This window comes from Neophocaena asiaeorientalis, unplaced genomic scaffold (genome assembly GCF_003031525.2).
Source record: "Neophocaena asiaeorientalis asiaeorientalis breed wild unplaced genomic scaffold, Neophocaena_asiaeorientalis_V1.1 scaffold298, whole genome shotgun sequence".
Classification (NCBI taxonomy): Eukaryota; Metazoa; Chordata; class Mammalia; order Artiodactyla; family Phocoenidae; genus Neophocaena; species Neophocaena asiaeorientalis.
In genome coordinates this window covers 483,964-511,815 of record NW_020171997.1, presented here as the reverse complement: position 1 = coordinate 511,815, position 27,852 = coordinate 483,964, and the positions used below count along the sequence as shown (strand labels likewise).

General features: G+C 34.5%; 1 protein-coding gene across 2 annotated transcripts; it reads left to right on the top strand.

Annotated features, from left to right (window-relative positions):
• Positions 1-86: 86 nt before the first annotated feature.
• COPS2 (COP9 signalosome subunit 2) lies at positions 87-27,232 on the top strand. 2 transcript variants are annotated; one of them, XM_024748830.1, is made up of 13 exons: positions 87-159; positions 11,685-11,798; positions 12,469-12,546; positions 14,914-15,039; positions 16,990-17,100; positions 17,217-17,294; positions 19,195-19,369; positions 20,696-20,874; positions 20,986-21,038; positions 23,930-24,027; positions 25,217-25,299; positions 25,818-25,876; positions 26,500-27,232. In XM_024748830.1, exons 1-13 carry the CDS (start codon positions 106-108, stop codon positions 26,642-26,644), a joined length of 1,353 nt encoding a protein of 450 aa, XP_024604598.1. In that variant the 5' UTR covers positions 87-105; the 3' UTR covers positions 26,645-27,232. The 2 variants fall into 2 exon arrangements, with proteins under 2 accessions (XP_024604598.1, XP_024604607.1); XM_024748839.1 differs by having other exon boundaries at positions 95-159; positions 17,011-17,100; positions 26,500-27,229.
• The last annotated feature ends 620 nt before the right edge of the window (positions 27,233-27,852 follow it).

Here is a 27,852-nt window from a genome sequence, read left to right as displayed (position 1 = left end):
GGAAGGCGAGAAGCTGGGAGTGACGCCTCTGAGCCGCGGAGGATTGTGGGAGGAGGTTGTCTCCAATTTCTCCTCCCCCGCTCCCCCCCCCCCGTCCCAGCCAAGATGTCTGACATGGAGGATGATTTCATGTGCGATGATGAGGAGGACTACGACCTGGTGAGGCGCAGGGAACAGAACTCTGGGACTGGAGGTGGCTTCTGGCTTTAGGGGCCGGGGCGGCCGCGGCCTTTCCCCGTTGAACATGTGCTCCTTCCAGCCTCTCCCGGTGCAGTGACAGGACGAGTTTACCTCCTCCCCCTTCCCGCACCGGGCCGGGGCCCTGCCTCTCCAGCATGGGGGAAGGGAGGGTAAAGGAGGCAGCGAAGGGGGTCCCGAGCATTGCGCTCCAAGTCCAAGCGCCTCCTCCGTTTACCCCTGGCCTCCAGCGCCTGGTTCTGTATGCCTCCTCCCTCTTCCCTACCGCGCGAGCCGCCTTGGGGACCGTGCAGTGGTCTAGGCCCCGGCGATGCCCTTTCGGGCCCAGCATTCTCGGCCCCTCTTATTCACACTTGAATTGAGCGGGTGCGAAATGCTGGGAGAGGGGGGTCCGAAAACTAGGAGGCCTTGTTGCTCCCAGGCCTGACAGCGAAAAGCCACTTGTGAGTCTCCTGGAAACAGAGCTTAATTAGTCTTGTCCAGGGTACGTTTTGGTTTAAGGTAAAGGTGCAGTAGAGAACTGAGAGCAAGGCTAGCTTTAAAAAGTAGTTTAACTACTTGTTTAAAGAGAAAAGGTGGTAAGGAGGTTTTGCTTTTTGTTTGTTTGGGGTTTGGCGGGTGGGGTGGTATAAGGGGATTGACACATTGGCTTTTATCTTGACTTAGAAATTTCCCAATATTCAAAGTTAAAAATATCAACAGTGTAGAACTAAACGAATTTCTGTAGCTGAATGGTGATTTTTAAAGATTCAGGGTTTAGTTTATGAACAGATTTACAGGTTTTAAAAAATTCACTAACATTTCAAGTTGATATTCAAAAACATTACCTGTGTGGGAACTAAGAAAGATTATCTGGACCAAGAATTAGCGTCAACTTGGCTTTGCTTTTTATTTGGGGGTGTTTTTGTGCATGGTTCTTGTATATTATGGTGATGCTGCATTATCGTAAAGTTATGAAATAGTTGCTTAGGGAAGTCTGTCTCATATTTTAAGTGCCAGAGGGTTCTCAAGATATTAATATATCGTTTTGAATTAGTGTAAATCTTTTTATAGTCCTTTCCAATTAATCTTTCCCTTTTAAAAGAAGGCATATTTGCAAAAGGGAGAGGGAAATGCTTGTTATTACCTGAAATTTATAGTAGAGGTGTTGATAATTCTTAAAGTTAAACGCAGAGTTTTGCTAATAGTTAAGATTTCTGCCTTACATTTTAGTTTCTTCAGATCAAGCCAGTTTTAGTCAGTGCCCTAAGTCCATTAAGAATATGCTACTTGTAATATTTTGTGCATTTTTATTTATTATATGTTTACTTATATTACAGGTATTTTTTAACTACGGAAGTGTTTCTTTTAACTCTTCTAACTAGTGTTTTTACATGTTTGTACCTATCTCTTTTCTAAGCAATAGTTTTTTGAATACATGACTTATTAGCACTATGAGTGAGTCTCTAAAGTAAGAATGACAATGAGAATCTTACAGTCCCATGAAGTACTCAGTTCATTTTTGCATGGATTTTAATTAAACAAACATGATTTAACTTGGCTGTGTTTCTCCAGCCTTTGAGGGCCTACAGTACATGTACAATATAAAATTGAACATGTAGTTTTAACCTTTTTTTAAAATTTCTTAACCAAAAAATGTAAGATTTTACACTACCACACACAATTAAATAATAATTCCCCACTCCAGCATTCTGTTAAATAGTCCTCCCCCCATATCTCTCTTACATAGATATCATATTAATTTATTTTTTACTTCCTTAGTTAATTTCCTTAAGCCACTATGTTTAAAAAAAAAGATTAAGAGGGCTGGTTGCCATTTCATGCTTACATGTTGCCAAAAGAAAAGTTGTTGTTTTTGTTTTTTAATAGTTATTTGCCTGGGTCTTTTCTGTTTTTTTGTTTCTTAGAATTTAAAGAGTCAGAATTGACTCGCTGTTTTAGGGAAACTTCTTTTTTATTAAAAAATGTATTGTTTGTTGGAAAGTTTGCCATCACCTCATTTTAGTCAAAATGTTAACAAGAACCATGAGTATCCTAACTACAGATATATTCAGTATATATTTTATAAGTTGTCTGTTGATAAATTTTAATACCCTAAATCACTTCTTGTTTTTGCCCAATCTAGTAGAAATAGGTAGTTAGGATACCACTGGAAAAAGTAAAAATTTGTTTCCAAAACTATACTGTTTTATCGAAAAAAGTAAATAATGATTTGTGCCCAAGAGCTAAAGGAGAATTAAGTTGGTTAAAAAAAGAAGAAACAAACATGAAATTAATTCAATAGGCTTGACCTCTTATTTCTAAGAGCTTTTTGACTTTTATTTGAGGCAGAAGTAGGCATTTTCTAAGCATAGGAGTGAATGGAGAAGTAGAAGACGGTACTGGTAAATGTCTTTTAATCCAATGGTAATTTTACAGATTTATATACGATAGTGTTAATAGTAACAATTAATAATAATAAGTAATAACTATAGTGCCATTCATTAAGTTAATAAGGCCCTTGATAGATAAGTTAACTGTATTGTAATTCCACAGTTCAGCCATTCTAGCATGAAGTTGATTGGTACTTCTAATAATCTTTTAGAAAGGATTTAAGACAGACTGATGTAATACCAAAAATTATTCTTTAATAGTTCCTCTTATAGGTATTGTATATTTGAATTTAAATGTTATTATTAGAAAAAAAAATGTTGAAAAGGTAGACTAATTCTACTTGGTTAGATGTATTACTGAAATGTGAGCCTCTTTATAGTCACCTAGTCAGGTTTATAGTCGTGATTCGTGAATGAATGTTTACTATTATTGTTATTCTTGTCTTAATAAATAGCTGTTTTAATGCCCTAGAAGTTTATTTCTTTTTTTCTACTTTTTGGGGGGAGAGAGAAGAGTCTTAGCTATAGGATATCTTACAGAATCTCTTATTTGTCACAACTTTAACAAGATCAGACAAATGTCATGTATGTTATAAACAACCTTAGAACATGGTTTAACAAATTAAAATATAACACTTCCATTTTTTAAAAAGATTTTTGAATGGACATGAATAGAATATACACTTTGAAAAAGAAGTAGATTAATATAGGACAGGGGCAAAAAATAGCTTCAGGGATTTGTGTGTTTAATATTAAGACATTCACTTGTCACTCATTGTACATATAAGGAACTGGGAGGTTATAGGTTGTTTTATTCTGAGACTGTTGTCTCAGTCACAAGCTTGACAAACAAAATGTTGGGGATCTTTAAGAACAGATTTTCAAACAATATACTTTTTGTGGTCTGGGCCATTGTTTTTTATGCTGTACACACATTTGGAATTCTGCATGTAGTCTTCACAAAGATGAAGTTTGATTATACAGTTGAGGCTTAAAAAAACTGGACTCCCTGGCAGTCCAGTGGTTAGAACTTGGAGCTTTCTTTGCCGTGGGCTCAGGTTTAATCCCTGGTCACGGAATTAAGATCCCACAAGCTGCTCAGAGTGGCCAAAAAAAAAAGACATGTTTAATTGTAAATAATTGGAAACACCCCCCCAGATTATCAGTAGTACGGGAATACTATTAATATTAATAAGATAATAATAGATAAATTATGATATATCCATGTGATGGAAAGTATGTCAGCATTTCAAACCATGCTTCTAAAGAATATCCAATGATATGAAAAAATTTATAAATTAGTCAGTACTCTTGGGTGTAAGGGAGGACAGGAATACATGTCACACTAGCTTAAACTAAAAAGAGCGTGTATTGGCTCATATCACCAGGAAGTGTAAATATGGCTGGATTCATGGCTCAGATAATGATGCTGGGTCTTTTTCTGTTTCTGTCTCTTCCTGGGCTGCTTTCCTCACTGTATTGGCTTAATTGCCTTCACATTATATCACAAGATCTTGTGATATAATGTGTTATCTTCCTAGTATTATAACCCCAAAGGCAAAAGAGTCTTCCTTCCTAGCTCTAACAGTGAAACCCAGGAAGAACTTTTATTGATTCACCTTAGGCCTGCATCGCCTTCTTCAAACCGCTCAGTCACTGTAGACAGGGAGGATAGGTTGCTTCCCCTGCCCTGTGGGAGGAGCATTATAATTGAAAACTCTCACCTAGGAGAGGAACAGTCAATCACCATTGCTGTGCACATAGTGAACACATGTCCACTATAAATATGTAATCCATATTATGATTTTATTGGGTGGGGCTAAAATTCATTTTGCTGGGTGGGAAAAATATAGAAAAAATGTCTGGAAAATATGAAAAGTGTCAGGAAAATTAAAATTGTTTATTTCTTGCAAACCTTTCACAGTGAACCTGCATTTTATTGCTGGGGGGAGAGGGGATGGTTTAGTGGGGGGGGGGCGTGCCAAACTGATTTTTGTCATTGCTCAAAATTTTTTAGAGTTCTTCTGAACCTGAAGCATCTAGCTTTTTAAAATAGGTAATACGTGCACATGGTTCAAAAACGTGAAATGTTAAAATAAAATTTCCATTTTTGTTCCCTATTTGCCCAGTTCCCATAGGTAACCAAATACACATTTTTATCTCACTCCCCTTTTTTAAACCAAGATGTAGCATATTTAGCATATTATATATATTGTTCTACACTTGGTTTTTTACTTTATCTTAGAGATTATTCCATAGAACTATGCAGAGAGATTACTTATTTCTTTTTATAGCTGCATTGATTGCGTGGATGTACCATACTTCATTTAGCCAGTTCTCTATTGATGAGAATTTGGCCTGTTTCCTTTTGCTGTTGTAAACAGTGTGCAGCTTCTTTTTTTTTTTTTTAACTTGAGCTATAGCCAAGTTTTCTCCATTCTATAGGTGTCAAAAATTGTGTGAGTCGGGTTTGATAAATAAGTTGGGCCCTCAAACTGGATGATGCTGTTTTAGGTCGGAAACATCTAACTTAAGAATTTCAGAAGTGTTACTTAATAATCCATGTCAGTATAATTGGAAATTTACCAGTAATTTACCACCTCTTAAAGTTACTACTTTAAAGAACATTGGTTTGAAATATAAGTTTGGGTGTATTTTCCAAAAGGCCTGTTGCATTACCTCATAGTTGTATCCTATATGATGAAATTAGAGAGGTTCAAACAAGGGTAACTAATGACAAGGATGTCATTATAAGATCTCCCATAAGTAATGAGAGACAGCTCTTATGTGCTAACAATGAGATAAATTTTTTCACCCCTAATGTAAATCTGTAAAGTATGAATACCCAGCAGAATAAATTTGTACTTGTGTACCATGTCCCAAAATGAACACATGGATCTCAGCAAGAAATAGAGATCAACCCCCATAATTGACAGGAGAGGAACTGAAACATCCAGTGTAAGTGACTTACCTAAATTTACGTGACAAATTAGTGGCCGAGTCAAAACTAGAGCCCAAGTCTAATGACTTTAATGATGTCTTGTTGGAAAATTTAATTTGAAGACTGAAAGTTTAGGTCAGATAAAAGAATGTTCTGATTTATACCATAGACAAATTAGGATCCATTACCTTGAGTGAAATTTTTAAAAGTTTGGTTAATTTTATGAATGGCTAAACCACAGTTGGCTACCTAGGACTTGGATTAAATCTCATCCTTAAGGATAATGAGACTTTGCCCTTTGCCCTAGATGCCCAACATCTAGTATAGCTGTCTAAACATGGTCAAGGCTTGGGAAGCATTGTTAATGGTGAGTCTTGTTTCCCTAGAGCGCGTTTCTTAAGACCTCTATTGGCAAGAGACACAAGTACATGAACTATGAAACCGACCCTGTTCAGCAGTGGCCACATTCCAACATAGAGTCAAAATTGTCCCTACCTATTGTGTGTTGTGTTATTTTGGAACATTCACCCACTTTTCATTTCAATTAAGCAGACACTTACTGAGCGTTTTGTAATATACCAGGCTCTGGGGATACCAAGATGAGTAAAAGTAAGTTCTTGCTTTTGAGAAGCTCTTGTTGGGGCAGGTGAGGGGAGAGGGGAGGTGGGAACAAACACACAAGACTCCGTCTTAGAGACATGCCATGTCATGTAGAAGCATGACTGAGGAGAAAATTTATTTTGCTAAGAAGAGTTGGAGAAAGAATCACAAGGTAAGCCTTGATGAATACCTTTCTCAGGAGTGTTAGGGGTGGGGCACATCATAGGAGAAAAGTGGGAAGTTTGTTGGAAGGGGCGGTGGATTAGAATTCCTAGCAGAGAGACCAGTGTATGCCAAAGCAGAGATTTTGAAGTACATGGCATATTTGGGGGGAAGAAAGAATAGATTTGGTTGGTGTAGATGGGTACGTAATTGCTTTGGGAAGATGTCAGGACATGAGTTATTATGTAAGTGGGTTGGAACTATTATGAACTTCAGTGGATTTTTTAAAATCCCTTTAACACTGTACAACTGCTTGGTTTTTCATATATTGCTTAAATTCTTTGTTTTTTTTTAAAGCATTCTTAATATGTAGGTTAAAATTTCAATTTCTCTTTTTAAAACATTTCATTTATGCTTTTATAAATTATAGTTATCACCTCTTCATCTGACATAAGGGAATTCAGTTAGCAATATTTACTTAATACTTTTCCTATATTCCCTATTTTGACTAATGGTATTGTGTGTAACCAAGTCAGCAATAGTCTTTAGAGATAACTTTTCCCCTTTCTTGTGCACATATGATGTGGCCTTTTTATTTTACATCCTTAACATCGCATATATTTATTCTATCCCCTTCCTCTTCTCCCTTTTCTACTACTTGGATCAGACCTTCATCATGTCTTGGCCAGAGTGTTGTAAGAGTATCCAGTGGGCTACTTCATTACTACCAGAATGCTCTTCCTAAAACACAAGTCTAATTCCCTATAAAACATTTTAGTGCGTCTCCATTTGATCTTAACTCCTTGCTAGACTTGAACAGTTCTACTGTCTGATCCAGTTTATCTCTTACCAGCTCTACACACATCCTGTGTTTCAGCCCAGTCAGACTATTGATGGTTCTTCCAAATATGCAGTGCCATTTCAAGCTTCCGTGCTTTTGCATGGTTAATTGTTTTATTTCCGGTGCCTTGTCTCATCCCTGGGAACTTCTATTCCTACTTTTAGACCTGGTTCAGGTAACTTTTCCCTCTTCTAACTCATTCAAGAGTAGTTGATTACTCCTCTTCTGAGCTGCCACTGTACCTAGTATGTGTCTCTGTTACTGCTTTTATTGTGTTATATTGGTGTTTCATTTGCATATCTGTCTCAGACCATGGATACCTTGAGGGGAAAGACTTAATTTGCATTTGTTGAGCAACATTTAATTGCTGGTTTATACTAAAGATCATTATCATTGAGTATAAATAATAGATACAAGTAATATATAATAGATATTCTACACAAAAGAATTATTCTAAAGACTTCTCAAAATATCTTCAGTGTAAAAATTATGCCAGTGTAGTAAGTGAATAGTTTGCTGTAGCATAGTTTGTATTGATGGTGTGATTCACTGAGCTGCAAATGACAGGTTTAGTGATGTCATGGAGGCTGTAACATGGTGTTGCAGATCGTAACACGGGACTGCCTAATTATAAGAAACCAATCAGTAACGTATCAGCTGTGCCAATTCTCATGTATTTATACATTTCAACAGTAACACTTAAGAATTGAATTGCAATTATGCAAAAAATATACATTTCACTTCTTAACCCATGCAATATGAAAAACCAAAATAACATATTCACAAAATGCTGAGGGCTGGATTAAGTCTTATCTCAACTGTAGTGATTTGGGGGAGTTATGTAGAAGTTAGAAATATCATTAGCTGGAGCCAGTCAGTTCCCAGAAGTTGGAGGTAGTCAGTCTTGTACTACAAGAGGCATTCAGACATGGTAGGAAATGTAAAGGTTCCTGCCTTCAACAATGTTATAATCAGTTCAGTAATTTCCAGTAATTGAATTTAACCTTCTGGCAACTCCATGTCCTATTCATGTGTGCCTCTCAGCTTCTACTGGTCAGTTTTTTTTTCCTAATCCGTTATGGGTTAAGAAACCAAAAATAAATGGGCTTTGAGTAAGAGTCCAGATTCTTAGACTTGGTGATAGATGTAAATCAAAGATATTTTGCTTCCAAGTTCAGGGGTGCATTCTGAAGATTTGGGTTGCATAAAGGTCATTTTCTGATTCTAGCTATTCCCATATATTATTGAACAGTTACTAGAGAATAACTGAGAAGAACTGATTTCCAAAGGTGAGAGTAGGTTTTATAGCTATGATTCTTTACTCCAAGTCTTCCCTGAGGAGGTGATGCTTAAGCTGTAATGACATGCAGTGGTTAATGGGATGAAGAGAAGTAGAAAGAAAAAGGAATGTCATGTAAAGGTGAGAACAAGTTTGGCAACTTGTGAGGTAAGACCAGGGTGGCTGCAGCAAAGTGAATGAGGGAGAGCTTGACAGGAGATATGGTTGGGTGCATAATGGGAAACCATTTTTGAGAAGAGGAATGAGATAATTTACATTTTATGAAGATTATTCTGGCTGCTTACCCTAAGAAGACTGGAATTTGAAAGTTAAAAAGGAGAACGGGGGGCTTCCCTGGTGGCGCAGTGGTTGAGAGTCCGCCTGCCGATGCAGGGGACACGGGTTCGTGCCCCGGTCCGGGAAGATCCCACATGCCGCGGAGCGGCTGGGCGCGTGAGCCATGGCCGCTGAGCCTGCGCGTCCGGAGCCTGTGCTCTGCAATGGGAGAGGCCACAACAGTGAGAGGCCTGCGTACAGAGAAAAAAAAAAAAAGGAGAATGGGAAGGTTATAGTTGTGGAGAGATGAAAGTGAAAGTGGCGTGGTAGACTAGGGTGGTGGCGGGGCAGGGGGAAGTGGATGGACTTGGGATTCATGTTCAAGGTAGAATCAGTAAGGACTTTTTATGTTCCAGCGGTATGATTCCTTTTCGTTGTTTAGCTATCTCCCGTTACAGTTTCATGTCTGCTGTTCTCTTTTCCCCTTTCTTGTTTTGTCCAGCATGCAAACTCCCATTTATCTTTCACAACCTGGCTCAGAAGCCATTACTCTCATAACATGATTTGGTGTATACACTGGCATGTTCATTATTTATTAATTGCTTTTTTAGTTTAATCAGTTTTACTGTAGTCAAACCTAAATTACAGGGTTAGGAAGTGAATGAGTGATTATGAACTTTACGCACTACTCAGAATTTGATCCCAACTCTAAGAGAAGTGTTCCAGAGGATTTTCATATGTTGAGCATAACTGAATTCCTGATACTTACATTTGTGAGACAGTGCCAGTGCTTCACAGGAAGTATCTTTATACAAGGAAATAATTATCCTCCAGAGGGCGCACATTACAAAGCCATTGTGGTCAGCTAAAACTGATTACATACTAAGATCAAACACCTCCCTCCATCTACTGGTCATAGGAAAAATTCGTCTTGTGTTTACATATTTTTGAGCTTTCTAACACTACACTCATGTGCATTTTTTCTTTCATGTGCCTTTATGAGACAATACAAAATTTCTCATAAGTATCTGCAAAAAAAGTTTACCTGTACTTGGATTTAGAAATAGCTCTTCTTGTCTTTTTCTGTTTACTTTCAGGCACAATTCTGAATTTGGCATAAACTTGCCCTTTGTAATGACTCGTAGCTGAAGGAAATAATCTTCTCTCTTCCTAAAATAATAGTTTTTACTACACTAATTTATGTATATTTTATAATCCTCATCATTAAATTGAATATCATATCCTGGAACTATTTTAAACTCTTGTTTATACTGCTCCACAAAATAGTGTTACTCCAATTTTTCTTGGTGCTTTATTGTTCCATAACTAGGAACTGAATTTATGTGATGAAAAGTCACATAAAACTATATAAATAAATTTTGTTTTATTTATTTTGATTTGTTACAAGACTAAAGTGTGTTAATATAACTAAACAGCTGTTGAGTAATGTGGAATGCACATAAAGCAAATATTCTTATAAACATATAGTTATATTTAGTAACAGAGTACTTGCTATATATAGATTACCATCCTCGGTAGTCAGGCCATGTTAGAATAATGAAATTTAGACTTAGGGAGTAGCAAAAGCTAGATTATGGAGTTAAAGGTGAGTAGGTAACATTTACGTAATAATTAGTATTCACATTGATTTTTCTCAGGTTCCATTATCCACAAAAGGTTAACCACTACAGAACTGAAGATCATAACCAATATTTCTTTACAATTTGCTTTTGTGTTGATTCTGTGGAAATCATAGTTTTGACCTGAAGGAAAGAAACGATTCTACAGTAGTTCAAGACCCCCGGTGTTTGCCTGAAACCAAGGACAGTACTAAACCATATATATGCTATGTTTCTTCCTATACATACATACCTGTAATATAGTTTAATTTATAAATTAGGCACAGTAATAGATTAACAAGAATAATAAAATAGAACAATTATAACAATATACTGTAATAAAAGTTGTACGAACGTGGTCTCTGTCCTTAATTAACTCCTTCAACTTTGCCAGAAATGTGACAATGACTTCTTCATTAGCAGATGTAGCCTCTCCAGTAATTTTTATATTTTTCAGTCCAAACCTGTTCCTGAAACTATGCAGCCATCCCTTACTTGCAGCAAATGGCTTGGTGTCACTCATTTCAGGGAATCCTTTGCTGACGTCTTTGTATAGGCTCAATGTTTTCTGGCATAATACATTACCATCGGTCAGAACATGTTTTCTGTTCATGTCCTTCACCCACAAATTTAATGCCTTTTTCATCTTAACTAAGTACTTTTCACACACTGTGGCCGTAACTTCTGCAACAGCAAAGCTAGCACAAATTTCTTTTTTCCGTCGCAATTTCATGGATAGAAGATTCGTTCTTACCATGGATCTTAGCAACCTTAGCATACATTTTTTTTCTTTTCCTTAAGTTGAGAACTTTCACCTTTTCAATTAAAAGAAGCACTTTAGGGCCTCTCTTTGGCATATGTGAATTTCTACCATCACTACTTTTGAGCTTTGGGGCCATTTTTAAGTACAGTAAGGGTAACTTGAACACAAGCACTGTGATACCACAATAGTGGATCTGATAGCTGAGCCCGCTGTTAAGTGACTCACAGGACAGGTGGGATATGCTGGACAAAGGGATGATTCACATTCAGGGTGGAACAGAGAGAGCTGGCAAGAGATGTCTTCGTGCTACTCAGAATGACTCACAATTTAAAACTTATGAATTGTTTATTTCTGGAATTTTCCAGTTTCTATACCTCAACTGATGGAGCAACTGGAACCATAGAAAGTGAAACCACGGATAAGGAGGGACTACTGTCCTCTGCTATCCACTTGATTTGGGGTTTTCCCCTTGTTATTTAACTGTTTAAACATCAGTGGGGTTTCACCTATGTAATTAAATTGTTTTGTTTTTTATAAATGTGTGGATTTTCTCTTAACAGTATTCACATTTTAGCAATGTGTGAGTTTCTTTTCTTTTTTTCCTTCATTTTAATATCTCTTTCTAACACACAGGAATACTCTGAAGATAGTAACTCTGAGCCAAATGTGGATTTGGAAAATCAGTACTATAATTCCAAAGCATTAAAAGAAGACGACCCCAAAGCAGCATTAAGCAGTTTCCAAAAGGTTCATATGTTTTCTGGCTGATTCTGTGTCTTATATTTTTCTAAATGATGTCTTAAATCAAGTAAATTCCAAGTGATTTTATCTCAGTAATACGTTTGGATACTTAGTGATAATCCTGTAAAATAAGTTTGCATTATGCAACAAAAGCAAATATTTCAAAAGGGCTATCCTTTTGTTTTTTCCAATCAGGTTATCTGTAGAGCAGGGCCATTGTCCTGAAAAGCTAGTATGGTTCTGGCAGAAAGAGAGTCAACATGCTGGTCAATAGTTACTATCCCTGCAATCCTGTTCCTTTGTCTTTTGGTGACAAATCACACAGGTGTGGTTTCATTATTAAATAGTGTGATTTCTTTACTATTGATAAACTTTTGGGTTATTCTTACCAGCGGATTTTTCAGAGGAATAAAAAGTACTTCTGGGATTGTGTAATCAAGAAGTAGTTCTTATTTAATCTTTTGATGAAGAAACTTCAAAATAAGCTCACTTACCTTAAGTAAGCATTTTAAGGCTGGTTTCTTTTCTTAAGCCTATTAAAAATGACATTGAGAAGTAGAGTTCTTGGGGCAGTGTTTTTCATGCATATAATGTAAAATTAGTTTACAACTTATGTATTGAGTGTCATTAGAAAATAACGGTATTAAATTATACTGGAAGTTTCTTCTTTTTTTAGGTTTTGGAACTTGAAGGTGAAAAAGGAGAATGGGGATTTAAAGCACTGAAACAAATGATTAAGATTAACTTCAAGTTGGTAAGATTTGTTTTGAGAGGAATTAAACTGTTAATGAAATTCTGTACTTAAAAACCTCATGGCAACAAAATGTCATTATATCTACTTCTCTAAAATAATTCTGTTGATATGTTTCCATATTTAACCTACTTTTCATTTGTGACTACAGTAGTACTAAATTTTAAATATTCTGCATAGGATACAAAGTTTTCTGTTTAAGAAAACTTATCTTTTTGATACATGGGCAGTATTTAGCTGCATTATTAATAGAATGACTTTTCACTGCCAGGCTAGGTCAATCAGTAGAGCATGAGACTCTTAAAAGAGTGACTTTTAAACAAACTATTAGTGTTTATTTTGGAGTTCTGAGGTTCTACTTTTTATTACAAAACGTTCCTCTTCAACTGATTAGGGCCAAAACCTTCATGGCTCCTCTCTTTGTCTCTCACCCCACAAATAATCCATTGGTAAATCCAGGTGGCTTTATATAATCTTCAGAATACGTTCAGTATATTTTATAATTTAGAGGGCTATGGAAGCATCAGGTGTCTCAGGGGATGGAGATTTTGATTGAACAATTACGGTGACATTACGGGCCCATGTTCAACTCCTAAGATTCTGTGATTTGAAATAATACCAAGAGACCCTATAGAAATCTACTATTTTAACATACTAGCAGTCGTTTAGTTTTTGAGCCCGTTTAAATGTATGCCACCTGTAGGATTTGATTTTACCATTTTACCTTGAGCCAAGAGGGGAAGCAAGTGAAAGGAGAGGATTATTTGTATTTTGTGTTATTTTGCCTACCTTCCTTCTCTACCTTTTATATGCTGTAGTAGCATCTCTGAATAAGTTGTGGTTTACAAGAGTAGTTTCAGCTTCCATCCCAGCCGCCTCATTTTTGAGTTAGATTCAGAGTTAGACTCACGTTTCTGTGTAGTCCTCTTGGGCAGTAAAAAGTTGGAAAGGTTTGTTGTCAGCTGCTCTGTGCATTCACCACTGCAAATAAAAACCAGTAAACCTAATCGTCCCTCGATCTTTAATTACAGTAACATAATTTTTGAAAAATTAGCTTTAAAGTTGTTGTGGCATAAGGAAATGAAGTCAAAACTAACTTTTTGCTAAAATCCTATTTCAGTATCAAGTTACAATCTCAAAGTTGGGACAGTCATATTTCTGATTTCCATTTTGCTAGGAGATACATTCTATAACTTGGGTTTTAGTGGCTCATTGAGAGGGTGTTACCTATTATTTACCCCCACGTGGTCCTGGTATACTTGGAAACGAAAGTAGTTTGATGTATATTGCTAAAGCTTTTCTCATTGTTCTATCTGTTTTTTCTCACCTACCCCTACTAGTTTTCTTTTTTGTAATTCACTTGCTTAGAACATTTCAGGGAGTCTTCTCATGTTTTTCTTTTCTTGTCCTTCATGCTATGTACCAGGGCAAAACATAGTCATAAGCAGAAAAATTACAGTGTCATTAATTTATTCTTCACCCTAATAAATTTACATGTTCTGTCATTCAAGAAAAAAAGCATTGTATCTGCCATTGCTCCACCTCTGTGATTAAAAGTAGAGTATATTGTTAATCCCAATAAAAAGAGGGATTAACAGCACTTGGAGATTGTGGACTGTGGATGCAGGTTATAAGGTTAGACTCATAAGTTGACTTATATGATATGCTCTGAGGGATGATAGACCCTCTGCCAAAATATTTAAGTGCTGGAAATTTCACTAATAGTCCTTTATTTCCTCAGATCTTACATGTTTCCTGGAATAACCACAGTAATGCAAATAATCCTGCAAGGAATAGCAACAGTAGCTACATCTGCTATTGAGTAGGGCCTTAGGTGGGAGGACTTTTCCCCTTTTTAGGGGTTGGGAGGACTTTTCTTGATAGTGGGATGAGTATCTGGGCTTGAAGAGATTCTTTCACTTCACATTTTAATATAAAAGCCTGCCAATAATAGGGAGAGAAGAAATACATAACTATTGTTAGAGAGCTTCCTGATGAAGGGGTAAATTTTTAGGAAAGAATATTTGAAAAGTAGGACTTATTTCTATCTTTTGGTCTATGAATATTTTAGTAGTGTTAGTGATTTAAATAAATGTGCTTGTTGTGCCGTGAGGAACAATATCTGAAATTTGGAAAATCTATAAGTGGTACTTTTTCAAAGCCTAACTTCAAAAATTTGATTCATTTACTGAGTAATCGAGTAATTTCAAATTTAAGCTAAATTTTTTGTTTATGTTTCTGTCATACAGTTTCTCTATTATTGAAAAACTATTTTTCAATTAGCTAGTAATATGTACTATAATCTTAATCATGTGTATATATCTTAGTAAATAAATATGTACCTAGTAATGCATTTTTCTTCCCTCACAGACAAACTTTCCAGAAATGATGAACAGATATAAACAACTATTGACCTATATTCGGAGTGCGGTCACAAGAAATTATTCTGAAAAATCCATTAATTCTATTCTTGATTATATCTCCACTTCTAAGCAGGTTAGATTCTGTTTTTCCCTCTTAGTACTTATTAATATGTTTATCATTTATACTAAGGGCTTTGTTTTTTTGTTTTTAAGTCCTAGAGGTTTTATTTAAGCAGTTATGCTCGTTTTTATTTTTAGTGTGCTTTAAAAATAATGTGTATTTTATTCTTGATTACAGTACTAATTGTATAATATTAAGATTATATTATAACCCTCGCTTATAGGGTTATAACCTAGCTTAATTATATATAACCCTAGCTTAATCTCTTTAAATATCATCTTCAGATACTAACAATCTGCACACAACTTTTGCAGGCTTATATTAGACTCCCATACAGTTACTATCACAGTTCCTTCTAATAAACTTCATCAGCACTTCAGCTAGCCACCCTGAGCTGTTAATACTTAACAGTGAGTCATAGGTGGTTTGTGTAGATTTGATTAGATAAAGATCCTTGTGAGGAGAACCTGTACTCATATCGATTAGTAATTGGCATTACTCATTAGGTGTTCAATTCAATAAGTTCTATTACAAAGAATAGGTGGATGATGGATGATGAAACTACAGTGGATATGGGGAATGATAGTGCTTTCATTATTCTAGTCTTTGATTATTAAGAAAAGCAATGATTATTTTATTGCTAAGGTAATTTTTAATTGGACTGTTTGTTTATATTCTTTTAAGCAACATAGTCCTAAGTTTCAGCTTTCTTACGCTATGATATTTGAGCACAAGAAGTATTTTCTATATCACTTAGCATTTCTTAGAATGTTTGATAACTCTTCGTACTCAAAAAATGTTCATCTCAGAATCAGCGTCTTTCATTCTGTCTTTTCTGCTAGATGTTGTTTTTATTTCTTGAGGCAGTCTATTTTTACTGTTTATATCTAAAATATATGTAATGGAAATAGAGGAAGATAAACTTATGTTCAGAACATTAACACTTAATGGCACTAATTCTAGAGTTCTTAAATATCAGGGGGCTTTTCTTAAGTGGAAAAATATTTTCTGAGTTTTACAAACAAGTGTTATCAAAACATTTTTTTGTACATTATTCGTAAATGGTATGCCAGATATTGGGGGGGATTAAGTAATTTAAAACTTTAAGATTGTGTGTTGCTTCATGCTATTATATGTAAGCTTTTTGTCTTTTTGAAAGTAAGTATAGATATTGGTTGGGCAACACTTGAGTTACTGTGCCATCGGCAGTCGTGAATAAATAGGCAACCTTTTCTGAAAGTATCAAGCTTTCCTGTTCTCATGGCCCTCTTACCTCTTGATCCTGTTAAGTAGAGACCTAGAGAATCAGGTATTCAAACAAAGGTAGAGCCAGAAGCGGGGGGGGAGGGGGACAGAGGAGCTTATCATAATGCAAAACAAACAGCAATTTCCATTAAAAAAGTCAGACTTATGAGCTGATGGTGTTAGACTCAGCTAAAATTGTGCTAGACTTTTCCCTCCACTCAACTCCAACAGTTTACCAGTAACTTAAAAGCTTGTAATCCAGTTAATTGATTAGTGACATTTATAGAAGAATTTTTGAGGGAAGAGGCTTATTCTTTGTTTCTTTAACAACGTAGTGTTTGCCATATAGTAGGCACCAAGTAAGAGTTGAGTGCATAAGATATACACTATTAATAATAAACAGCGCAACTAGTTCTATGTGCATGTCATTTACTTTGCTAATATAGAACAAGTTACTAGATTGAAAAGGACAAACCTGTACTACTAGAGCATTAGACATTTTCTGGGTTTTATTTTCTTTAACGCATAAAAACATCTTGGCACTTTTTGTAAATTTGGTCTGTACTTTGCTAAAGTTTTGTTAATTTTGTGGACTGTCACAGACATTCAATAAGATACAGATAGTGTATCTTATGTATATTAAAGTTCAAAGATGCACTTTTAGTTTGCTCAAATTAACTTTATTAACAGGTACAAATTTGCTGTTTACAATTATAGAATTCTGATTTTTTATGTCAGATGGATTTACTGCAGGAATTCTATGAAACAACACTGGAAGCTTTGAAAGATGCTAAGAATGACAGACTGTGGTTTAAGACAAATACAAAGGTAACAATTATAATTACATTTTTTTCTTTTGAAGAGTGGGTGGGTATCCTTGATAAACTATAAAGATGCACCTTCTGTTGAAATCTTTTAATTTTAATAAGTTTATTTTTTTACAGCTGGGGAAATTATATTTAGAACGAGAGGAATATGGAAAGCTTCAAAAAATTTTACGCCAGTTACATCAGTCCTGCCAGGTAGCATTCTTTTATTTTTTCTTAATATTTCTTCATAATAAAAAAGCATAAGAAAAAATTGTATTTGAAACATTGTTTAGGGATGTTTTGTTCAAGCATCATTGCAAAAATAAAATTTGGAAAATAAGTTACCAGAAAGCTAATTTTTTCTGAGAATTACATTTCTTCCTCCTAGTCCTAATTTCAATCCTTATCTTTGTAGAATGAGGCATAGGTATCAATAAATGAACTGACCAGTCATTAATACTAAGAATAAGCCTTTCATATTTAATTATGTAACCTATGAAAATTGGAAAGGATATTATAGACATACATCATAAAGATATTTTATATTCTAGTTTTCATGTATGAATCCTCTGTAACACCACTGTCCCATAGAACTTCATGTGATGTTAGAAACATTCTGTATCTGTGCTCTCCAATATGGTAGCATCAGATACATGTCATCAAGCACTTGAAACTTGACTAGTGAGATGAAGGTACTGAGTTTTTAATTTAATTTAAATTTGGATAACCATGTGGTCCAGACAGTACACCTGTATAACTTTCTAAATGTGAGCTGTAATTTTGTATTTCCTTTTTTGTCTTGATCAATAAGTTACTTGATATTAGTTTAAATATTATGTAGAAATACTGTTTTAAATATTTTTATGCTCTTTCAATGCCGTGTACTCTTATTTTAATTATATATGTTATTTCTGTGAGTGGGTAAAAAGTTAATCAGAAAAGTGTTCTAAATCATCTGCAGATATTTTCATTTAATAATTTTACCTTTTCTTAGTTTTTATAAACAGGAAAATGTTTTATATTTCATAATAGGTTTGGTTTATAAGGCAGATCAGTCATTTATGGATTGTTTCTTATCTATACATTCTTAAGGGAATCTGATACATAACCAGCTGTGTGTTCACTTCCACATGAAATGAAAATGGTTGAGAAGGCATTTCTAATTTTAAAAAGTCTTACAAATATATACATAAGGAATATGAAAAAGCCCTCTGGAGAAGTTTTTGCTTGGTTTATTTCAGAACATAAGGAAAATGCCATCTGGATTGTAAATAACATTAAAGCATAGAGAGATGCATAATAATCTGAACGTACAGATTGTCTTACATATCATATTTTTTAGTCTGGTTGTGACTCGTTAGTGAAAAACAAATAAAGGGAAGTTTTAAGTTGGAAGACCAAATAAATAATTAATTTTGGCTTTGTGTATGTCAGTGCTTGATGTTATAATTATCTGACTGTTGACCATATTCTGTTTTTCAAGGCCTGTGTTTTGTGGGCTCTTGGTCATCTTTCAAAGTCGAACTCAAATCTCCCCACCTTTGTTATTCCCTTGACATCCCCCAAGAGAATTAGTCCTTTCTCTTCCATTCTTGGCACTTGGTTCATACTTAACTAGAGTTATTATCATTTATATTATAATTTATCTGTTGACAGATTGGTCTTCTAGATTATGAACTTTTTGAGATCAGGGACATTGGCTTATTTAAATTTGTATTTCCCCAAGGTAGTCCCAGTACCTGGCACTAGGAAGGCACTTGAGAAGTGCTTTTGATTGAATCAGTGGATCTAAAGTAGTTGTGAAGATTTGGAGAAGACCATTCATAATCTCCTAGATAAAACAAAACATTGCAATTTTTATACATAAAAAAATACCTCTGGCCACTTTTTTCCTATTGAATGACTAGAAAATACAAAAATGACTAGAAAATGATTTCCTTTTTGGCCATTGAAGGTCATGTTCTTAGTAATCTAGGTCCCAATTGAAATTTGTAATGCATTTTCCCACAGAATTAGTATTGTAAGTGTAAGGTTCTCAGGGTAACTCAAGTAAAAATCACTAGGTTGACTCTGAATTCTGTCTTGACTAAATGTTCATTATTTGCTTTCCTAGACTGATGATGGAGAAGATGACCTGAAAAAAGGCACACAGTTATTAGAAATATATGCTTTGGAAATTCAAATGTACACGGCACAGAAAAATAACAAAAAACTTAAAGCACTCTATGAACAGTCACTTCACATCAAGTCTGCCATCCCTCATCCACTGATCATGGGAGTCATCAGAGGCAAGTTTGGTTTGGAAAGGGTGGGCAGTTGTCATGGGAAGATATCAAGGTGTCCTTACATATGATTGAATGACTCTGAAGGTTGTTTGTTTTAGTGAAAATAAAAGGCAAAGTAGTGAAGTCAAAGAAATGATCTAGTCTTAGAAGGGAATTAGGATGAATCTTTGTAAAATTTACATCAGTAAAGATATAATTAATAAAAAATACACCATCAGAAGTTCTATTGTTGAATTGTTATATATATATATAATTTCTTTTTTAATGATTTATTTATTTTTTATTGAAGTGTAGTTAATTTACAATGTGTTAATTTCTGCTATACAGCAAAGTGACTCAGTTATATATATACATTCTTTTTTATATTCTTTTCCATTATGATTTATCACAGGATATTGAATATAGTGTACTGTGCTGTACAATAGGACCTTGTTATTTATCCATTCTATATGTAATAGTTTTCTATTAACCCCAAACTTCCAGTCCATTCCTCCTTCCCCCCTCCCCCTTGGCAACCACAAGTCTGTTCTCTATGTCTGTGAGTCTGTTTCTGTTCTGTAGATATGTTCATTTGTGGCTTTATTTTATATGAGTGATATCATATGGGATTTGTCTTTCTCTTTCTGACTTACTTCACTTAGTATGATAATCTCTAGTTGCATCCATGTTGCTGCAAATGGCATTATTTCGTTCTTTTTTATGGCCAGGTTGTATTCCATTGTGTATATGTACCACATCTTCTTTATCCATTCATCTGTCGATGAACATTTAAGTTGTTTCCATGTCTTGGCTACTGTGAACTCTGTGAACATAGGGATACATGTATCTTTTTGAATTATAAGTTTCTCTGGATATATGCCCAGGAGTGGGAATGCTGGATCATATGGTATTTCTGTTTTTAGTTTTCTGAGGAACCTCCATACTGTTTTCCATAGTGACTGCACCAATTTAACATTCCCACCAACAGTGTAGGAGGGTTCTTCCCTTTCCTCCACACCCTCTACAGCATTTGCTATTTGTAGACTTTTTAATGATGGCCATTCTGATTGGTGTGAGGTGGTAGCTCATTGTAGTTTTGATAAAATTACTTTCTACTTCAACTGAGAGTAAAGATTTGCAAATGCTTGTTTGGCTGATGTTTAATGAAGAGCTTGCTTTTAAGAATTAAAGTATGTGCCCTTTACACACTACAGGAGCTAGTAGTCTTCAAGATATAGAATTAAAAGACTGGAAGCACTGAAATAGTTTTCATTTGATATTTATAAAGTGTTCAATCTTGTTATTACAGAACTGAAAATGTCCTCTTTTCTCCTGTTTTATTCTTTACAGAATGTGGTGGTAAAATGCACTTGAGAGAAGGTGAATTTGAAAAGGCACACACTGATTTTTTTGAAGCCTTCAAGAATTACGATGAATCGGGAAGTCCAAGACGAACCACTTGCTTAAAATATTTGGTCTTAGCAAATATGCTAATGAAATCGGGAATAAATCCATTTGACTCACAGGAGGTATGTTTGTGCTCTAATTCTTCATTTCTATCAGCTATCTCTTGTGAAAATAAATGTATTCTTTCTTTGTACATACACAGTTAATTCTTCTTCTTTTTTTTAACTGTTTAGGCCAAACCTTACAAAAATGATCCAGAAATTCTAGCGATGACTAATTTAGTAAGGTAAGCTTTAATATTTCAGTTAAGGTAAATTACCTTAAAACAGTGAATAAATAGGAGAGAGGAGAGAACTTTTCAGAATTCAGTTAATACTCAATGTTTGCTCTCTTGTATTTTGGCTTGAAGTATACCAAAGTTGATGAAATTTTTGAAGTCATTTATTTTACTGTTTCTGTTAGTCACGAGATTTTATAAGTATTCATTATCTGTATGAGTGTGTGCACACACTGTTTTTCAGTAGAAAGCTGTAGAGGTTTTAAAACAATTTCACAATGTTACAGTTTCTACCTGCCTTAATCCAAAATGAAATTATGAATTGGTCTACATTAGTCAAGAGTTTTCAGTAAGACAGTTTCTTTACTTGTATATTTTCTTAATTGACAAGATTAAAAATCACTTTAAATAAATTTGCCTCAGCTAAATTTCTGACGTAAGGTGCAGCAGAGATGTCATACTGGTAAGAAATCTAAGGATTTATTGTTGCCTTTTGTGGAGAAAGGTATGACTAATTATAGCTAATGACTAAAAAACCTGCCATAATCAATTAATATTAAACAAAATTAAAGAAAATGAAACCAAGCAAAGAGCCTAGAAAAGACCTGTTTTTGTAAAAGAAATCAATGAGCAAGAAAAATTTTCCTCTGAGCCAGGAATAGATGGAGCCTAGGCGTTAATGGGCTTTCTTTATAGAAAACTGAGGAACTTACTAGGTTTCAAGTCCATTGTTTAGATTGTACGGCTGAGTACCAAAGACAGGAAGAATGTAGTTAGGGACATGGGGCAAGGTTGGGTTTTTTTGTTTGTTTTCAGATACATGTAGGTAATTTAGATGACCAGACATTGTCTTAATAGTCTTTTTTTTAATTTAAAAAAGTACTGTTAGACTATAAATTATGAGTCACCTACATATAAATTTTATATACTTGGAGAGAATAGCTTATTTCATAATACTGTTTAAGCTTCTATGTAAAATGTCCTCATTTACTTTGTTTTTATTTGGCTATGACTTTTACAAGTTACTAGGCTTTTTGTTTGTTTGAAACCTTAATTTTAGCTGTAAAAAATAAGAAAGATTTTATTTTAAGGGGACTACGAATGGTTAGGGGATAAAAAACCTAAACTGGGCTTCCCTGGTGGCGCAGTGGTTGAGAGTCCGCCTGCTGATGCAGGGGACACGGGTTCGTGCCCCGGTCCGGGAAGATCCCACATGCCGCAGAGCGGCTGGGCCCATGAGCCATGGCCACTGAGCCTGCGTGTCCAGAGCCTGTGCTCCGCCACGGGAGAGGCCACAACAGTGAGAGGCCCGCGTACCGCAAAAAAAAAAAAAAAAAAAAAACTGCAACATTAAAAAGTCAGTTTCTTTTTTATTGTTTACTTCTTTAGTTTATCTTAATATATATTTCTTGAATTAAGTTGATTTTAGTTATGAAAGGAGGCTTCTCCATCTTTATTTCAAATAGTTTATTCTACCTACATTTGGCCACATTAAGAGATTATTCGTTTAGAGGTTAGCTACATAATACTTTAAAAAAATGTTTTTTAAGTTATATTGCTAAGCAACAGTTTAACTTTTAAAACGCTTAAAAAAATATTGAGGGAAAGTTTTGCCATAGACATGAATATTTTGTTCAGATTAAATTGGTTAAATGCATTAAATGGATTAAAGTACTGATTTATCAGACCTTTAAAAAGTAATGGCTATATTTGTATATTTATTTTGTCTTACAATTTACTCTAGTGAAGCCTCTGTATTGGAACTCTAAAACTTATTTTAATGATAAATTTTGAAAGAAGTGGCCTGTGGTGTCCCACATTTTGTGTAAGATTTTTTTTTTTAAGCCACTTAAATAGTGGAAGAATGTCTTTTGGTTAAAATACATGTGTGTGCAAGTGTTTTCACTATTTGAATATATCCTCCTATAGTATTATATATTACAATAATATATTGGGGGTAGGTAAGAAAAGTAATGCTTCCTAATTTTATCTTCCTAGTCAGTTGCCAGCAGACTAGAGGAAAATAATTCCTGTTGAAGCACTTGAATCACCTGTCCCTAACATGAAGTTACATTGCGACCCAACAGATGGAAGCACAGCAGAGGGCGTGCAGAATGGCTGATGATATGTCTTACATATAAAGCAGACAGTGGTGCCATATCCAGAAGGTTGGCTTCTTCCTTCTCAGCACCTTTAGCAATCCCCATAGTGCCTCCGAGAGTAGATAGTAGACATCTCAGAGAATCATGAATGTAAATCAGCCTTTGGCCTTCTGCAGCAGTGTCCATCACTCTCTACTTTGTGTGTGTATCCCATTTGGCACTAATTATCTGCCACCAATGTTTCTGCTGTATAGCTCAGTGGAATTCTAAGGCTAGAGAGAATTGAGAATCAAATGTTCCCTTTAAGAAGTTTTGGCAGTTGCTGGTACCTTTCTAGAAGATAAAAATTAGGAAGCTGCATTTCTGAATAACCTTCAGGGAGGATATACTGTCTTATATCCAAACTCCTCCATACAGTAGTATGCATGAAACCTGGTTTCTTAGGGATTAAACGCACAATTTAAGTTAAAAGCATCAAGCATTAAACAGTTATTAAACTGTTGTCAATTCTTAATACCAAGATTTAGAGAAGATTTTAATTAGCTATGTATAAATATAATATTATAACCCCAGAAGATATAATTTATCTTTCCTTTATAAAACCAAAAGCATTAAAAAGGAAATTCATTTTATTTTCAGAAGGATACGTGTGTGTTTAATTCCAATTTCCATGACAGAAACTATAATATAATTTAGATTTTTGCATATAAAAATTGAGAAATAGGCTCTTTGGTTTATCTGATTTAATATATGACTTCTTCATGTTTGACAAAATTTATGCTTTTCTTTTTCTCTTAGTGCCTATCAGAATAATGACATCACTGAATTTGAAAAGATTCTAAAAACAAATCACAGCAACATCATGGATGATCCTTTCATAAGGGAACACATTGAAGGTATATTCTTTCTGCTGAAATTGTTACATTCTTTGTCACTGTCAAACAGTACTTCTTAATGGAGCTACATGGAATTAAGCTGTTTTTCTTCTGTTTATTGCAAAATATAGAAATGTTTCTAAATGCTGTCATGGAATGGAATATTCCTTAAAATTATAAAGCTGTTTAAAGAAATCACTAGCAAATTTCATTTATTAATGTAATCAATTTCTTATATGATGTCCATTTCATTTAAGGTGGCTGTCCCTTTTACCTTCTTATTCTAATTTAGATATTATTGCATGTTTATTACTGATGTTGAAGTTCAAAGTTAATTTTTAGGATTTATTTTTGACAACAAAAGTTTTGAAAACAGCCTGCTGTTGATAATGCTGAGATGCACTTACTTTGAAAAGGTAGGCTAAGACTGTACCAACAAATGTATGAGATTTTTAATAAGTTCTGAGTAACAAAGATAAAAGTCGTCTCTTTGTTCTGGAACCGCTTATACCTCCAGTGTTCCTACCTGTTATGGAGCTATTTGAGGGTTTTTAATAACCATTTGGGACAACTTATTCAAATACTTGAATTCCAGATGCATTAAGAAAATCCAAAGATTAGAAGTAATGTTCTTTTGTTCCTCACCTTCCTTTCTCTTTCATTCAGCAGATATGTTTAAAGTTCTTATTTGAACTTAGAACGATACTATATTTTGTGGGCATAGAAAAATGCAGAAGTCTTGTGCATGAACTTCTATCTATTTTTTTTAAAGGACACTTACATGAAGAACTAGGGACAATTGTAAAATCATTGTATAAAATGTACTACTCTAGGTTTTGAAAGAGCATAAAATAAGGAACTTGGCGGGTACAAATTAGAGCTTCTTGAAAGAGGAAACTAGAGGAAATGATGAGCGGTGAAGTATTATTGAGAAGGCAAGAGGATATTTTAAGTGGTATCACAACGTGAGCAAAATCAGGGAGGTGGGAACAAGAAAAAATGATGTGAAAGACAGCCTTTAATCATACTGTGCATCTGTTGAACCCAGATGTTTTTAGATACAAATACCTTGTGTTCTTGTTAGGAAGAAAGATGTATTTTGAGAAGATAAATGATATAGTTAATTAATATAATTTAGAAGTACATAGTGATTCATAAAGCTATACAAACTAGTAAATACAAATGTGTTATTTTAACTTTTTTCTTTCAGAGCTTTTGCGAAACATCAGAACACAAGTGCTTATAAAATTAATTAAGCCTTACACGAGAATACATATTCCTTTTATTTCTAAGGTACTTTTATTCATTGATTTTAATATTTATAATTTGTAGTTATAAATGCAGTATACCTATCTTCTATTTAAAAGAGTGATTCTTGTTAACATTTTGTAATACTACATTTTTAAAATACAGCATAACTTAAGGTTTTTCCTTTCAGTGTGAATTTTTCTGTTTTCCTGGCATAAATTGAGTTAAAAGAAAAGAGAAATAAGGAATCATTATATTTCATTTTAAAGATTCCTTCAGCCTCAGAGAAAATTGTAGGAGAGAAAGTGGCTAAAATATATAATGAATGTATGGCTAAGCCCAACCACAATAAAATTATAGCAGGGGTATACTTTTAAAGTTAACAAGTTGGATTTTGTCAGACCTGTGTTCTCGGAAGTATTTTGAACAGATAATGAAATTTGCTGTAAATTTTCTTTTTTAAGTGGTAGAAATGAATTTAAAATATTTAAGAATAATTATATAAAATCATAAAGTCTTTCAAAAAGTTAATTGGTAGAATTATAATGAGTCTCTTGTCTTAGGAGTTAAACATAGATGTAGCTGATGTGGAGAGCTTGCTGGTGCAGTGCATATTGGATAAGTAAGTACTTGACTATTTTGTACCACAACATGTTTAGGACATAAAGTTTGAATAATGATGGCAAAGGTAACAGTTGAATTCTTGATTTTTCATAAAACTCTCTGGCTGTGGTTTTCTATTAAAAGAGATATATGTGTGTGGTGGCTTTTTATAAATGAATGATCATGTTAAGCACATGATCTTTGAAAAAGTTCTAAAAGACTTTTCAAAAGGTTTCTCTTTCAGTATATGACCCATATACAGCTAGAGAATTATTTAATGGATAGTATTATTTTGTTTTTAAAGTTTAAGGTATGATATATAATAGTTTGGAAATTGTATCTTTCTTAAATGCAGTATGTTATTTAAAGCTTCACATATTACATTTGCTCTTGATTAATTGGGTAAGTATATGCCTGTTGGTTCTTTCAATGAAATTGGTGAAAGGTAGCTGAAATCTGGTTTCTGTCTGAAGTTTGAATAAGGTAGTGAATGTTAAATTAATGCTGAACTCAACCATTCAGTGTAGGCAGCAGCTTTTTTCTTTTGTATTTATTGGTATTGTGACTATTGTATGAAGTCCAGAAGATACGTTTAGTGAAAATGGTTTGTAGACATGTCTTCTTTTATTTATTTATTTCCAGCACTATTCATGGCCGAATTGATCAAGTCAACCAACTCCTTGAATTGGATCATCAGAAGAGGGGTGGTGCCCGATATACTGCACTAGATAAATGGACCAACCAACTAAATTCTCTCAACCAGGCTGTAGTCAGTAAACTGGCTTAACAGAGAACAAGCTTTTACAGACATACTTAAGTGCAGAGATGTAACCCTTAAAAGAACTGGGAATGGCAAAACTACTGTCGGTTGATGTGTCCCGAAAATTATTGGAGTTATGGCAGAAGTGCTTTTTTTGATCAACTGGTTTGTGTTTTGCTGCTGCATTTATCCCAAGAAAAACAGCTTTAATCTCCAGAAGAAAACCAAAATGCCGTGGGATTTATGCTGTATTGACATCTTGCCCTAAAACATACAACATCATAGTAATTTGTCATGGGCAACATGACCAGAGAGAAGATTTTTGTCATGATTTTAAATACACTGACACGCTACTGTTGGTTAAATTTAAACATGTTTTACCTGCAGAAATTCTCTCACAAATAACCTGCAATAACTTGAAATGCATACTTCCTTTTCTCATGTATAAATTAAAATGTTTGCTGCATTTTGCAAAATGTCAGTTCTCCAAAAATGTGTCCGTATATTTCTGTACCTGCAGTGTAGTAAAGGTTTAGATGAAACCCCATAATTATAGTGGCATACTGTCACTTAGGTTTCAAGCAGCAAAATAAACAGTGCAGCTCAGAAATTGTAGTTTGGTTCTTGATGCGTTTTTATTATATGTGGGGTTTTGTTTTGTTTTTTAGTACCTTAGAAATGTCAAATTATTTTTCTTCAGTTAATGTTAAAAAGCCTGGGAGCAAATAAGTCAGTTATTTGCTTTCAAGTTTTTAAGGAGAATTAGTTTCTAACAAAACATTTGCATAGTACTTAACTTTGAAAGTGATACTTTAAAGGAATAAAATCCTTTTTTTTTTTTAAGAATGATACTCCTTTTTAAACGATTCTAACTCTCAGAATGTTCACTTTAAACAAATACGCCAGAATATAGACAGCTAAATGAATGTTACCCTGCATCGTGATCATGCTGGAAAATTGTTTCCTAATTCCAGCAATCTACCGTTGCTCAAAACCTTTTGGGTTTTGCTCTTTTACAATTGCATTCAGAGCTAATTTAAGTCACACACACTATTAACTTTATGATTGCATATTGTTAAAAAAAAAAAAAAGTATTACCCAACTTGATTGTTTTATAGTTACCATTTTTGGGCACCAAATGTCTTTTGACCTTTTCCAAAAATTAAATCAATCTATGAGGTAATAGTAGGAAGTATGCAACTGTCTTTGAAGGCGATCGCAAAAGAGTTTTAAAG

Coding starts and splice junctions, on each gene's coding strand:
- COPS2 (XM_024748830.1), top strand. CDS start 106: ATGTCTGACATGGAGGATGATTTCATGTGCGATGATGAGGAGGACTAC. Junction 15,040..16,989: donor ATATCTCCACTTCTAAGCAG/GTTAGATTCTGT, acceptor TTACAATTATAG/AATTCTGATTTTTTATGTCA. Junction 24,028..25,216: donor CATAAGGGAACACATTGAAG/GTATATTCTTTC, acceptor TTTTTCTTTCAG/AGCTTTTGCGAAACATCAGA.